Here is a 13,389-nt window from a genome sequence, read left to right as displayed (position 1 = left end):
CACTCATAACTTAAAGTAGACATAGCAAAGTTGAGGACACAAAGCAATAAGCAAACAGGTCACAAGACTTAGAAGTAGGTTCAAGCAAGACTTAGAAGCAGGTTCAACACTTAGCAAAATAACATATAGGCAGTCACATATTGAAAGAATAAAGGGAGAAACAAGTTTGCAAAGATTATCATACATAGGTGCATAATACTAAACAAGTTTAAAACCTAAAAGGTCCAAATTATGCTAAGTATGCATCCTAGTATTACAAGACAGCCATGTTAACTTGTATCATGAAGCAGAAAAGTGTCAAACATGGTATGGAAACACAAACTAAGGTGGCTATTCTAAAGGTTTCAAACAGTTACTAAGGATATAGGACTAAGTAAAACAGGGATATACTGTGAGACACACTATCAGAAAGCAAATCATAGTTGATAGAAAAGGTCTTGACACAGATTAGAACACATTACATATGCCAGACTATCATTACGGAGATTCAGAATAGAGTGGGAAAGTAAACCATGTCAAACAGCAAACGTAGGCATTCAGGTATTGACCAGTAATTTAATTAACTAAAGAAGGTCCAATTTATTCAGATGAAGCACATTCAAATAGCAGAATTGACAGCTTTTAGGTAAAATTTAAATAAAAAGAAGTTCAAACAAGTGCGAAACTGGCAAGGTCATACACAAAAGTAGCTCAGAACACATTGGCTAAACGGACTTAAGAGAGTCCAAATTATTCAAATTAGGCATAAGCATGTCTCAGAACTAGCAACATTAAGTGAAATTAAAGGCTAAAGAGACTTAAACGAGTATAAAGTTAACAGAGTTGCACACAAAAGGTAGCCCAGAAACACATTAAGTCATGCACTTCAGAAGTGAGAATATATGAAAATCACAAGCACGTGAGAACAAAATTGTAAAGCCAGGTGTATTACCAGTTAAACGGACAGCAAGAAAGAACAAAAAATTCCACAAGAACCCGAAATCTTAATGCGTCAAAGTTCCCAAGAGCTTCAAAGGAGCCATGGGCAGTGCTCACACCAAGAAAAGGTTGAATAATAGGATCACAGTAGCCTTGGCTTCCAGCCGGCCAAGAAATAAAGCACAGAACAAGAGAATGAAGGAATAACAGAACGATAGCTTTGAAATTTTTAGTGAAAATCTAGCGACTAAAGTCTGTCTCAAAGGGGGAATGGAGAGGGGTTTATATAGTAGCAGAAATTGAGCAAGTAAACAAGGACGGTTGTAAAATCAAACATAAATAAGGAAGTATTAACATGCAGAATCAATAAAAATTGGATTTAGGGAAAAAATAGGTAAACCCTAGTTGATAAAAAATCGGAAATTAACTGGAGATCCTGGCTAACCAAACCCATATAGCCTTGACATAAACGTATATGGACGAGATTTTGTACAGATTCAAGCGATTGAAGTTGAATGGACCAAATCTGAGAGATGCTACTTGCCAAGTTTAGGCAAGTACTAAGTGATGTCATAGTCTTGCAAGTAATACCAAGATAACACATAAAAGGCAAGAAAATCATGAAAGGAATCCATGATTGAAACGGATTCGGAGAAGATTGAGAAGGCGACTAGGGTTTTTGAGGTAAGGAGGAGTGTTTGAGGGGGGCTGCTGAAGAGAGAATCGTCTCTAAGGTTTTGGGGTGGGGATATAAGAAGAAATGGGGGGAAATGTTATGAGTCGTTGATCACTTTTGATCAACGACAGTGATTTGAGAAGAGTTAGGTCGGTTTTTTGGACTGAGTTGGGAATTAGGGTCGTTTGGATTGGGCTTAGGGGGGTTGGGCCAGAGATTTGGGGTTTTTGGTCCGAAATTGATACCAATTTTGGGCCAGGTTTTAAAATAAAAAATTAAGGGAAAAACAATTTAATAAATCAATTAAATAAGATATAAAAATATCATTTATGCAAAGTAATATTTTTAAATAATAGTAGAAGATTACGAAAATGTAGGATATGATTTTGACCTGAATAAAATGACAAATGCAATACAAATGTAAAATATAGGCTATTATTGCAAGATTGTGCAAGTAGCCTAAAATACTAATGTAATTATAAAAATAGAGTAAAATATCTGAAGCAAATATTATAGCTGCAAATATAATGATTTTAGGTAATTGAGTCATCCCAAAATAATTTGAAGGAATAATTAATAATTATTCAAGTAATTTAAATGTAGAAAAATCAATTTAAAAGCTCTAAAAATGATGGAAAATTATGGAATGTCCTTAATTTATATTCAAAGGCATATTTGAATGTGTGCACTAGTATATATTCACTCTTTCGTTTGTCGGTAAGGGCACATGATCTCATGAATGATTGGTGATGTTGTAAATTTTTCTTGTTAGGTGAGTACTCGAGTTGAGGGTGCTTAGTGGTTACAAGTCGGCTTTTGAGGTTGGGTGGTTATAAATAGGTTGTTTGTATTGATTGAATTGAAATGTTATACTTGGGCATGTTTTGAAATGGGAAGACTGTGAAATTTTGTATGTTCATGCTTGATTTCCGGTATTAATCATAGTCAAGGGTAGAATTTGAGGTTAAAAAATGAAGTGCTCCTCTATAGTTGAGATTTGTACATAGTTGGGGGTATATTTGATACTCACATTGCTCTAGAACGAGCAAGAGTCTAAGTAGGGGGTGTTGATGTTAGCTTAAAGTACATATATTTATATGTATATTGCCTCATGTTTTACTCTTGTTTCGTGGATTTAGGATGTAAAATGTGTTGATTTATATTAATTTGAGATGTTTTTATGTATATGAATGATCTGGAAGCAATTGGGGGCGATAGGTGCGAGATTAGAGCCAAAACGGACGAAAAAAGGGAAAGTGGGATTTTCAGCGCCACAGGCAGCGCCCCAGACAGTGTGTTCAATTTACCAGCACCAGGGCCGGCACCTAGCGCTAGGCTGGACACTAGTGACGGGATTTTTGTCCAACTTTGCCCGGGACAAGGTTATTTCGGCCCTAGACCTACCCAGTGAGTATAAAAGCAAGACTAAGCTTATTTTTGGAGAGGGGACGCTACTTTGAAGGGAGAATACACACGAGAAATATTCGGGAGAGAAGAGATCTCAGTTTTCTTCATCTTTTCTTAGTATTTTCAATTATCCAACACTTATAAATTTGTTTGATACTATCATGAGTGGTTAAACCCCATAGTTCTGGGATTGTGATTTAGCCATAAATATTGTTGTTTAACATTGACTTAACCTTGACTATAATTCATTAATATATGTTTGTTTCTTCAATTCTGTGATTAATTGCTTAATTGTCTGGCCAGCGGTTAGGTTCTATTTACTATTTATGCTATGCTTGGGAAAGTCATGTTTAGATTAGAGAAGAATTAAAGAGAGCACGATCTTAACTCTAAGGGGGACGGATTTGTGGTTAGGATAGGAATATACCTAGTCACCATACTTAATTAAATATCGTAATCTATGCGTTCTTAATAGATTGATTTCATAGGAATATAGGCGTTAATCTATTTTGAATAGGCGAGTTGTACTTCGGGAGAAGGCTATGAGAGCAATTCTCGATTAATTAGCAACCATGAGTGAATTGTATGAAAGGAAGAGTTAACTAGAACATAATAGGATTGGTGAATCAATCACAACCCTGGAATATTTGTCACCTTTGAAAATTTCTATCCTCATGTTTCTCGGTATTGTTATGTACTTTTTGGTGTGTTTGGTTATCATATGGATCCACTCGGACTTAATTATTTTAACTTCATCTTTTGGGAAGAAAGAGTGATTATTAACTCATTGACATATTGGAAATCATAAGACTATTATCTTGTAGGAAAGTCAATTAAAGATGTCTGACAATAATGTCGATGGACTTGAAAAACATATGCACAAGCTAAAGCTTTACAGAAAAATTAGCGAAGTGCTCCGTTGAAGAAAATCTCTCAAAAAATAGGATGTGTGCTCAAAAAATCTCTCAGAAAAAGGATGTGTGCTCGGTCCACTATCAGTTTATTTAGGTAGGCGAATTATTGTTTTATTGTTAATTACTTTATCTTTTTATAGATATATTAAGCAATTTTGCAAGGTAGATACTTAATGCAATAATACTTTTGACAAATGACCTGATTATTATGTTGGTGTATATGCAGTCTTATCAGTAAGTCTAATGGTATTCTCCATTCACGGAGTGCAAAATATTATTTTCAATCACATTATATTGGATGATAAAATAATTATACATTATATCAAAATAATATAACTTTTGTTATTTCTTTGCAGCTACTACCGGCAGTAAAATTTTAAATTTATTGTTATATGTTATCATACATGTGATGTTCCTCCGGATATGTCTTATCGTATTGTGGTGTGCCCTAGCACCCTAAATCTAGATGGAAGCCTCATTATCTTTGTTGCTTTCATCGCCTGTTATTATTAAAATTGTGATTAGGATTTTCAGATTTACTATCTTCTTATGAGTTAGCTAAATATGATTAACATTCATTATTCAGTATCTTACCCTTTTTATTTACCTATTTTCTATATTATATCCCAAATATATTTTTAATATATGTATATGATTTTGTTAAATTTTTATGTACTAATATAGGATACGTAACAATAAACTAGTACTCCCTTTATTTCAATTTAAATGACACACTTTTCTTATTAGTCATTCCATAAAGAATAACAATTTTTTTAATTGTAACTAATTTAACTTTAAATTCTTTATTTTACACTTAATTAGAAGTTTTTATAATCACACCAATGTCATGATCCCACAAAACTTTTGCACCTTAAGCTTTTAAAATCGCAAGTTTCAAAAGAAAAAAAAAATCTTAAAACCCCATGCCGAGCAAATAACCTCATTTAAATTGAAATAGAAGTAAAATCTATATTATATTAAAAGCATGAACCCCTAAAGTTAAAAGTTGAATTACTATAATGCCCTTCTCATTACCTAAATATTCTACTTCTAAAAATATTTAAAAATATACAATATATTAGCAATTTAAATAGGAAATCCTGTTGGTGGGAATTTCGGGTCGTGACACTAAAGCGAACAATGGTAAATAAATTCAAACCGTGCGACTTGAACAGATGAATCTCACTTGAACTGGATGCAATTCAAACGATATTAGATATAGAAGAACAGTAGCTTGCAGATAGAAAATAATGTTATATTGCCTTGGGATACATGTAACAATGTGTTTTACAAATAATCAGACCCTCTTTATATAGTAGGGGGGTCCTAATTTAGGTACAATTCCTAAATTGGTATAAAAATCCCATAATTTACTACATAGCCAGTTCCTCATTGATACGTGCCGAGATTTTCGCCATGATACCCGACCGGTTATGGATATTTCCTTTCCGTTGTTCGGTCTGGCAATATTTTCTCGAGCTCATTCGGGGTCATGGTTGATTCCGAGGTCACGGACTCGATGTCCTCGTGGGCGAGCACTCTGACCTCGTATCTTGGTTCGGTGGACCCGGGGTCGATCTTAAACCTATCTCTTTTCGATCTCGATCTGTCGTGTTATAGACGAGCCCGATTTCGACCGTACACTATCCTATATGTAATTAGGGCGATGAGTAGACGAATCCCAACAAGGATGATGAGTCTTTTAGGTGAGTGTATGTGACATCTTTAACAAATCGCGTATATCGATAATACACGAGAAAGATGTTGGATAATGGGTATATAAAACATTTATATTGACGTATTTTAAAGTTGTGCAGAAGGTAAATGTTGACTATGAACTCTGAATNAAGGGGGCTTTCATGAACGTTTTTCATAATCAAGGCGGTAATGGTGTGAGATAATCAGATTTTCATACTCGCAATTATAACATAGAAAATATTGAGGGTAAGAAGCACTTTATTTATTTTCATAAAAGAAAAGAGTTGTGAATTTATTTATCTACATGTTCTAAATATTATTTACGGTTTGAAGTTTATGACGGAGAATGGTAAATCTGTATTATACTTTTTTATGTTATAAATTATTCATTAGGTTGCAATATTGAAGAGTACATTAACTTAAACTCTAAGAAGGTCCAAAAATTATTTATTTAACTTTTTAGTTATTAATAATTTGAGATTAATTTAATCAAAAGTTGAATAAAAAAATTTCAAATATAAATTAACTTCTAATATAAGATTTTTTGCATGATGCGATTGGAAGAATCTAAGTACTATCGCATGTTAGTGTTAAATAAAGATTAAAAAAACAACTTTCCTTATCACGATTGATAAGATAAGTGAAAATTTAAGGAGTTTATTTCTCAAGAGATACGTGAACTTGTAAATATTTATGCAATTGCAGTTGTGGACGAAGATAAGTTTGCAACAATACGTAAAAAGAAGAGGAAAAGAAAGAATGAAGATCAATGTCCAACGACTAATGATAAAATAAAGTTGAAAAGGATTAATGCACTTTTACATTGAAATAAACCATGAACTAATTTGATTTTTGAAGTTATATTTGTTGAGACAAGTATTTTACATTGAAATAAACCATGAACTAATTTGATTTTTGAAGTTATATTTGTTGAGACAAGTATTGTCGTTAGTGTGTCAATCTAAATAGTAATTTTAGTGTTTTTCTTCATATGAAGGCAATTTGTGCTGATATATCACCTCTTAAAATTGATTTATATTTTCGCCGTCATTATTATCTATAATTCTTTAAATGTTGTTATTATTAATTTTTGTAATTATCTATCTAGATTTATAATAAAGACAACCATTCAATCGCGAAAGACGTCAAGACAAATTCATACCGCAGGTATAAGTCAATTTAATGCCATCGAGCTACGAACATTAATAATTTTAGCATTTATATTATTTTATATTATTTGATTGCCTAATTCATTCACTATATAAAGAAGAATTCATTATGTAATTTAACATTTCATAATCACTATTCAGATTTGAACTCTAACACTTAATAATTTATAATTATTACTTATACAGTTGTACAAGATGAAACTGAAGATTTTGTGCATGAGATTTACAATTAAATAGAAAAGGCGAGGTTTGAATATTTCAAAAAAGAGCAATCAACTTTGAAAAGACAATTATATTGAGGCGCAATTAATAGTGCTATACTTGAAGGCCGATATAAAGAAGATAAAGTTGATTAAAGAATGCTAGTTCCGGCATCATCTTCAGAAACCATCAAAGTTTCAAAAGAGAGATGTACCAAAGTTTATTTCATAGTATGATTATTAAATGCATATAGATAGAGTTAATTGGAGAGTATGTCTTTTGATTTTATTCATCAAAGGCCTTTTAAGGTTAGGCGATAATACTAGCTCTTTCCGTTATATTTTAATTTGTAATTTATTACTAAATCAAATATTTTTTCAATATGTATGTATATTAAAAATTATTAACTCTTTTTGGTATGTTTTTTTATGTCAAAAATAAGATAAAATACGCAGAGAGGCTAGTATATATATAAATAGCTTAGCGTTATTACCCGTCATTGGCGTGGCCACGGAGCGACTCCATGCCCTTACTGAGCGCCAACGCTCTTGGATCACTGATTGAATCAGCCGTATCAACTCAATGCCTTCTTCTTGGGCGAGCAGTTCATGCCCATATAATCAGAACTCTTGAACCCCCTTTTCCACCTTTCCTCTCCAACCATCTCATCAACCTCTACTCCAAACTCGACGCACTCGACTCAGCTCAACTCCTCCTCTCGCTCACCCCGACTCGTTACCGTTCTGTTGTCACCTGGACCGCTCTCATTGCCGGCTCCGTCCAAACTGGTCATTTTACCTCCGCGCTGTTACATTTCTCTAACATGCGCCGTGAGTGTGTTCAACCCAATGACTTCACTTTCCCTTGCCTTTTTAAAGCTTCTGCGTTTTTGCATTCCCCCGTTACTGGTCAACAGCTTCATGCGCTGGCATTGAAAACTAGCTTGATTGAGGATGTTTTTGTTGGGTGTAGCGCTTTTGACATGTACAGTAAAACGGGTCTACGGGAATATGCGCGGAAGGTGTTTGATGAAATGCCGCAGCGGAATATAGCCACGTGGAATGCACGTATTTCTAATTCCGTGCTTGACGGGAAGTCTTACGATGCTGCTTTGAAGTTTATTGAGCTCTTGCGAGTGGGCGAAGAGCCACCAAACTCGATCACTTTTTGTGTGTTTTTGAATGCTTGCTCGGATGGTTTGTATTTGAAGCTTGGGCGGCAGTTGCATGGTTATGTGATTCGGCTTGGGTTTCGATCTGATGTCTCTGTTCTGAATGGATTGATTGATTTTTATGGCAAATGTCACGAGGTGAAGTATTCGGAGCTGGTTTTCGATGAGATAAATGAGCGAAATGGTGTATCATGGTGCACCATGTTGGCGGTGTATGAACAGAACGATATATGGGAGAAGGCTTTTATGGTGTTCCTTAAGGCAAGGAAGGAAGATATTAAGCCAACTGAATTTATGATTTCAAGTGCGCTTAGTGCTTGTGCAGGAATGGCAGTGCTTGAGCTGGGGAGGTCTATTCATGGTCTTGCAGTAAAGGCTTGTATCGAGAGTAACATATTTGTTGGCAGTGCACTTGTTGACATGTATGGGAAATGTGGTAACATAGAAGATTGTGAGAGCGCGTTTTATGAAATGCCTGAGAGGAATTTGATAACTTGGAATGCAGTAATGGGTGGTTATGCTCATCAGGGGTACGCGGACATGGCATTGAATTTGTTTGAGGAGATGACAAGTGAAAGCCATGACGTGGTGCCTAATTTTGTGACATTAGTTTGTGTATTGACAGCTTGTAGTAGGGCTGGAACTGTTAAAATAGGCATGGATATCTTTGAATCTATGAGGAAAAAGTATGGGATTCAACCAGGGCCAGAGCATTATGCATGTGTTGTCGATATGCTTGCAAGGGCTGGTTTGGTGGAACGTGCATACGAGTTTATCAAGAAAATGCCTGTTCCACCAACAGTTTCAGTCTGGGGGGCTCTTTTAGGGGCTTGTAGAGTTTATGGAAAACCTGAACTAGGGAAGGTTGCAGCTGACAATTTGTTTCAACTTGATCCAAAGGACTCTGGAAACCATGTTATTCTTTCAAATATGTTTGCAGCTGCTGGAAGGTGACATTTAGTTCTTTGTTTCCCTAAGATAGTTCTTGAACATCTTATTGCATGCAAAAAGTTCACCAAATCGCAGTCTATGTCCTTTCTTTTTTACTAACTTAATATGTGTATAAAAACTGACATTCGAATCTCCTCCACAGTGTGTTGTTGGTTTATTCTGTTTTCGACCATCTATGTTCTTGTTATCTTGTCATACAATTGTGAAGCTATCCTAGGAGAACAGAGGACCTGTTAATCTATATTCAACTTTGTTATTGAAACATTGCATGAAATTTTACTGTTAAGTCCAAACCGGTTTGACCCCTTGAAGGACCAATAAAGTTCTTTATCTGTGTTACTACTACAGCTGGATTCAGGAAATATCTCTTCCTCTATTCTCATTTATATGACACTCTTTCTGTTTTGGGAACCCAAAGTATTTACACATGTTCATCAATAGTATTATGCTATTAACTTTGGCTTGGAAGGAGAGGGTGGAGTGGGGGGGTTTGTCATGCTTGACTATTGCTTGTCCCTTTTTATAAATTGGCACTTCTATCTGCAGAATTCAAGTTAAATGTTTGTCCATGGTCATTGGTATATAAGCTTGGCGTTCTCCAATACCTATTTATCATAAGAGGTAACTGCAGGTGGGAGGAGGCTAATCTCGTCAGGAAGGAGATGAAGGACGTGGGCATCAAGAAAGGGGCCGGATTCAGTTGGATATCTGTAAAGAATTCTGTCCATATTTTCCAAGCAAAGGATACAATTCATGAGAGATACCCAGAGATTCAAGCAATGCTGGCCAAGTTGAAGAGAGATATGAAAGCAGCAGGTTATACTGCTGACACGAACTTTGCTCTGTATGACTTAGAGGAAGAAGAAAAGGAATCAGAAGTTTGGTACCATAGTGAGAAGATTGCACTTGCTTTTGGTCTCATTGCTATCGCTCCTGGAGTCCCTATAAGGATAACAAAAAATCTGAGGGTTTGTGTGGATTGCCATAGTGCAATAAAGTTCATATCGGGCATTACTGGTAGAGAAATTATAGTAAGAGATAACAACCGCTTTCATTGTTTCAAGGACTACCAGTGCTCGTGCAGAGATTATTGGTGAATCTAGTTTAGGTATACCAGAGAATTCTGGTGGCTTCCTTGCCATTCTGCCACTGATCCAGGCACTAATTTACACTCATGATGTTGAGGTTGAGGGTCTGAACTAGAAGATATCACCTCCATAAGTTTTCTTCACTGCCAAGGCGAAGCTGGAATTGCATACAAGGTCCAGCATCCCCTGCTAGAGGCACGTTAAGGGCTTCACAAATCTGAAACTCAAAACTACGTGTAAACTGGCATTGCAGCACAAAACAGCTATGCTAACAGGTTTTTTAGCGCCTCAAGCATGAACCATATGAATTCTTCCGGTTCTCTTGCATGTTATGTTATTTTATCTTCACGCTGATGACAAAACAATTGAATGCAAGAAGAAGCTCCTGGTGCTGCCAGAGTACCTTATGCAAGAAGAAGCTCCTGGTGCTGCCAGAGTACCTTATGCAAGTTTATGACAATTTCAACATGAAAACTTGTATGGTGCTGCCAGAGTACAAGTTTACGACGATTTCAACATGAAAAACTTGTATGGTACTCCTTGCTTGCAGTTGTGTTGTAGATCCATATTCCTAGTACATATGCACAAACACACAGAAAGATGAAGACGCAAAGTAAAAAAAAAAACTGATTGATATCTTCCCAAACAGCAACTATGCCTCAATCCAAAAAAGTTGGTGTCAGCTATATGAATCCTGACTGGCCTTGTCGCTCCGTTTAAGCGAGGACATTTGGTCTGGTGGTATGATATATTTACTGACAAATTTAGATAAGTTAGTATGATATTTTAGTTGTAAAGCTCTTATGAAAAGATCATGAATTGTTCCATTGTTATTACCGATGACTGATGAGCTACTGTTCTCGACAAATATTTTGACCACAAAGATACCCTAGGAAGCTTTTTGGGTTAGTAAAATATGTACATAGTTCAAGTTGTTGGTTCAGATACATGATAACTAGTATTTAATTTTCGCCATCATGACTTGGACACACCTCCCGTGAAACCACTTTATCTATATTTTTGAAACCCCTAGTATCCAGAACTGAATATGAAAGATTTAAAGAAAGATGTAGGCAGAAGGAAGTCTTTTGTTGCCTATGGATTGAAAGAAATTGAATGTCCCACAGTAATAAGAATGATGTGGAAATCATGAAAAGATCTTTCTTATTTCACTTATCATTTTGGTGTAAACAGAAAATATGGTGTTGTATAGACTACTGATAAAAATATGATAAATGTCAATGGTTGCCTCATGTTGAGTCATATAGACAACTCGTAAATACTTTCGACAGAGACTTGGCGTTAGTAATGAAAACTTGTCCAACGAAAAAGGTAGAGAGAAGGGAGAGAAGCTTATATTTGAATCATTTGTTCGTCTATCTTTGATTTGATTGGAGACCAACTCGGGTCAAAGTTACAGAGAGTTCCAATAGAAGATTACTTGCATAGTTTCTCATTTAACAACTAATCAGGGATGTTTTTGGTATTTTGAACCTTGGTTTAAGAACTCGTCTGCGTCAAGGCTTGGCCTCATCGACGTTCTTCTTTGATTTGTTCGTTTCAGCCGCAGGGTTCGTGAAATAAAGCTTTTCTATCTCAATTTTGCTGTTATCCCTTCATTTCTCTTGCCTTTTGCTATTTATCGCTTTTTGCTACGCGTGGGGCCTCACCAGTGGTAGCGGTGACAATCCTTCCCTCCTTTGTTTGGCTTCGTGGTGTTTTGTGTGTATTTCAGGTTAGGACCTGTGGCTGTTAGCGGCGAACAGGACGTGCGTGTGCAAACATTAAAGAACAATCCGAGCGAGTGTCAGCAAGGGGCGGCAGGAATTGGACGCGAACGTGTCAGGTGGCCGCAACATCGTCATATATACCAAGACAATTCCCAAGTCCTACTCGCGGGAGTTGGTACCTCCCGTTTTCCTGTTTCCCTTTATTGTGTTACTTAAATTACTGCCATCTTAGTTCGTATTAGTCTATTCACCGTATTAGTGTGCATGCAGTTGCAACTTATCTTCTTCTATTTTGGTCTGTTGACTTGTGTGTGTTAGGGATTCCCCTTAGTATGCCGTAGGTATTGTGGCTGTGGTCTGGGATGGTCGAGTGAGATCATTTCCTCGGGGAGAGCGAGGGGTGGGGCAGGAGATAGGGCGGGGGTTGGGAGTGGGTCGGGAGGCAAGGGAGGTAAAGGGAACAAGGGTGTCTATAGGTTGAGAATTGGGTCATGGAACGTAGGTACATTGACAGATAAGTCTATAGGGTTGGCAAAGATCCTCCAGAAGAGGAAGGTCAATATAGCGTGTGTCCAGGAGACAAGGTGGGTAAGGTCGAGGGCGAAGGACGCGGACGAGTATAATTTGATACTCAGGAGTCTAGAGAGATAAGAATGGAGTGAGTATCTTGGTAGATAGGGAACTTAGAGAGTCTGTGGTTGAGGTTAGACGAGTGAATGATAGATTAATGAGTATTAAGTTGGTGGTTGGAGAGCGAACCTTGAATATCGTTAGCGCCTATGCACCGCATGTGGGCCTAGATGAGGAGGTTAAACGGCGCTTTTGGGAGGGGTTAGATGAGATTGTGCACCACGTTCCACCGGCTGAGAAGTTATTCATAGGAGGGGATTTCAATGGTCATATTGGGTCGACCGTAGGTGGTTATGGCGAGGTGCATGGAGGCTTCGGTTTTGGGGAGAGGAACAGAGGAGGTACCGCGCTTTTGGACTTCGCTATGGCTTTTGGGTTGGTATTGCGAACTCTAGCTTTCCGAAGAGAGAGGAGCATTTGGTTACTTTTCAAAATGCGGTGGCGAAGACTCAGATTGACTATCTACTCCTCAAGAGGTGTGACAGAGGGCTGTGCAAGGATTGCAAGGTGATTCCGGGTGAGATACTCGTGACACAGCATAGGCTATTGGTGATGGACATTGGTATTATGTTAAAGAGGAGGAAAAGGTCAGCTCGAGGAAGACCGAGAATCATGTAGGGAGCCTTAACTAAGGATAAAGCCCAAGAGTTGGAGGGGCGGTTGTCGGCTATGGGAGCTTGGAGGAGCAGTGGTGACGCGAGCACAATGTGGTCCGCGACATCAAAATATATAAGAGAGGCTGCGAGAGAGGTGTCTTCATGGAAAGCTGATAATTCCATCAGTAAGGTCTGGCAGATGATCCCTTCTTGTATTTTGTGGTGTGTTTGGACAGAAAG

The 13,389-nt window shown here is 37.1% G+C and overlaps 2 protein-coding genes across 2 annotated transcripts; both read left to right on the top strand.

Moving 5' to 3' along the window:
- Positions 1-7,457: 7,457 nt before the first annotated feature.
- LOC109240970 (pentatricopeptide repeat-containing protein At4g14850) lies at positions 7,458-11,029 on the top strand. The gene is made up of 2 exons (XM_019407663.1): positions 7,458-9,104; positions 9,737-11,029. The coding sequence occupies exons 1-2, from the start codon at positions 7,507-7,509 to the stop codon at positions 10,200-10,202; spliced, it is 2,064 nt and encodes a 687-aa protein (XP_019263208.1). The 5' UTR covers positions 7,458-7,506; the 3' UTR covers positions 10,203-11,029.
- A 1,621-nt stretch (positions 11,030-12,650) lies between these two features.
- On the top strand, positions 12,651-13,064 carry LOC109240961 (craniofacial development protein 2-like). The gene has a single exon (XM_019407653.1). The coding sequence runs from the start codon at positions 12,651-12,653 to the stop codon at positions 13,062-13,064; it is 414 nt and encodes a 137-aa protein (XP_019263198.1).
- The last annotated feature ends 325 nt before the right edge of the window (positions 13,065-13,389 follow it).

This window comes from Nicotiana attenuata, unplaced genomic scaffold (genome assembly GCF_001879085.1).
Source record: "Nicotiana attenuata strain UT unplaced genomic scaffold, NIATTr2, whole genome shotgun sequence".
In the NCBI taxonomy this organism is placed as follows: domain Eukaryota; kingdom Viridiplantae; phylum Streptophyta; class Magnoliopsida; order Solanales; family Solanaceae; genus Nicotiana; species Nicotiana attenuata.
Note: the sequence above shows the minus strand (reverse complement) of the source record. Positions and strands in the feature narration are given on the sequence as shown.

What these genes read in the sequence shown, in the direction of transcription:
- LOC109240970 (XM_019407663.1), top strand. Translation starts at nt 7,507, where the DNA reads ATGCCCTTACTGAGCGCCAACGCTCTTGGATCACTGATTGAATCAGCC. An exon ending in ATGTTTGCAGCTGCTGGAAG is followed by an intron (nt 9,105 to 9,736) that starts GTGACATTTAGT and finishes AGGTAACTGCAG; the next exon opens with GTGGGAGGAGGCTAATCTCG.
- LOC109240961 (XM_019407653.1), top strand. Translation starts at nt 12,651, where the DNA reads ATGAGTATTAAGTTGGTGGTTGGAGAGCGAACCTTGAATATCGTTAGC.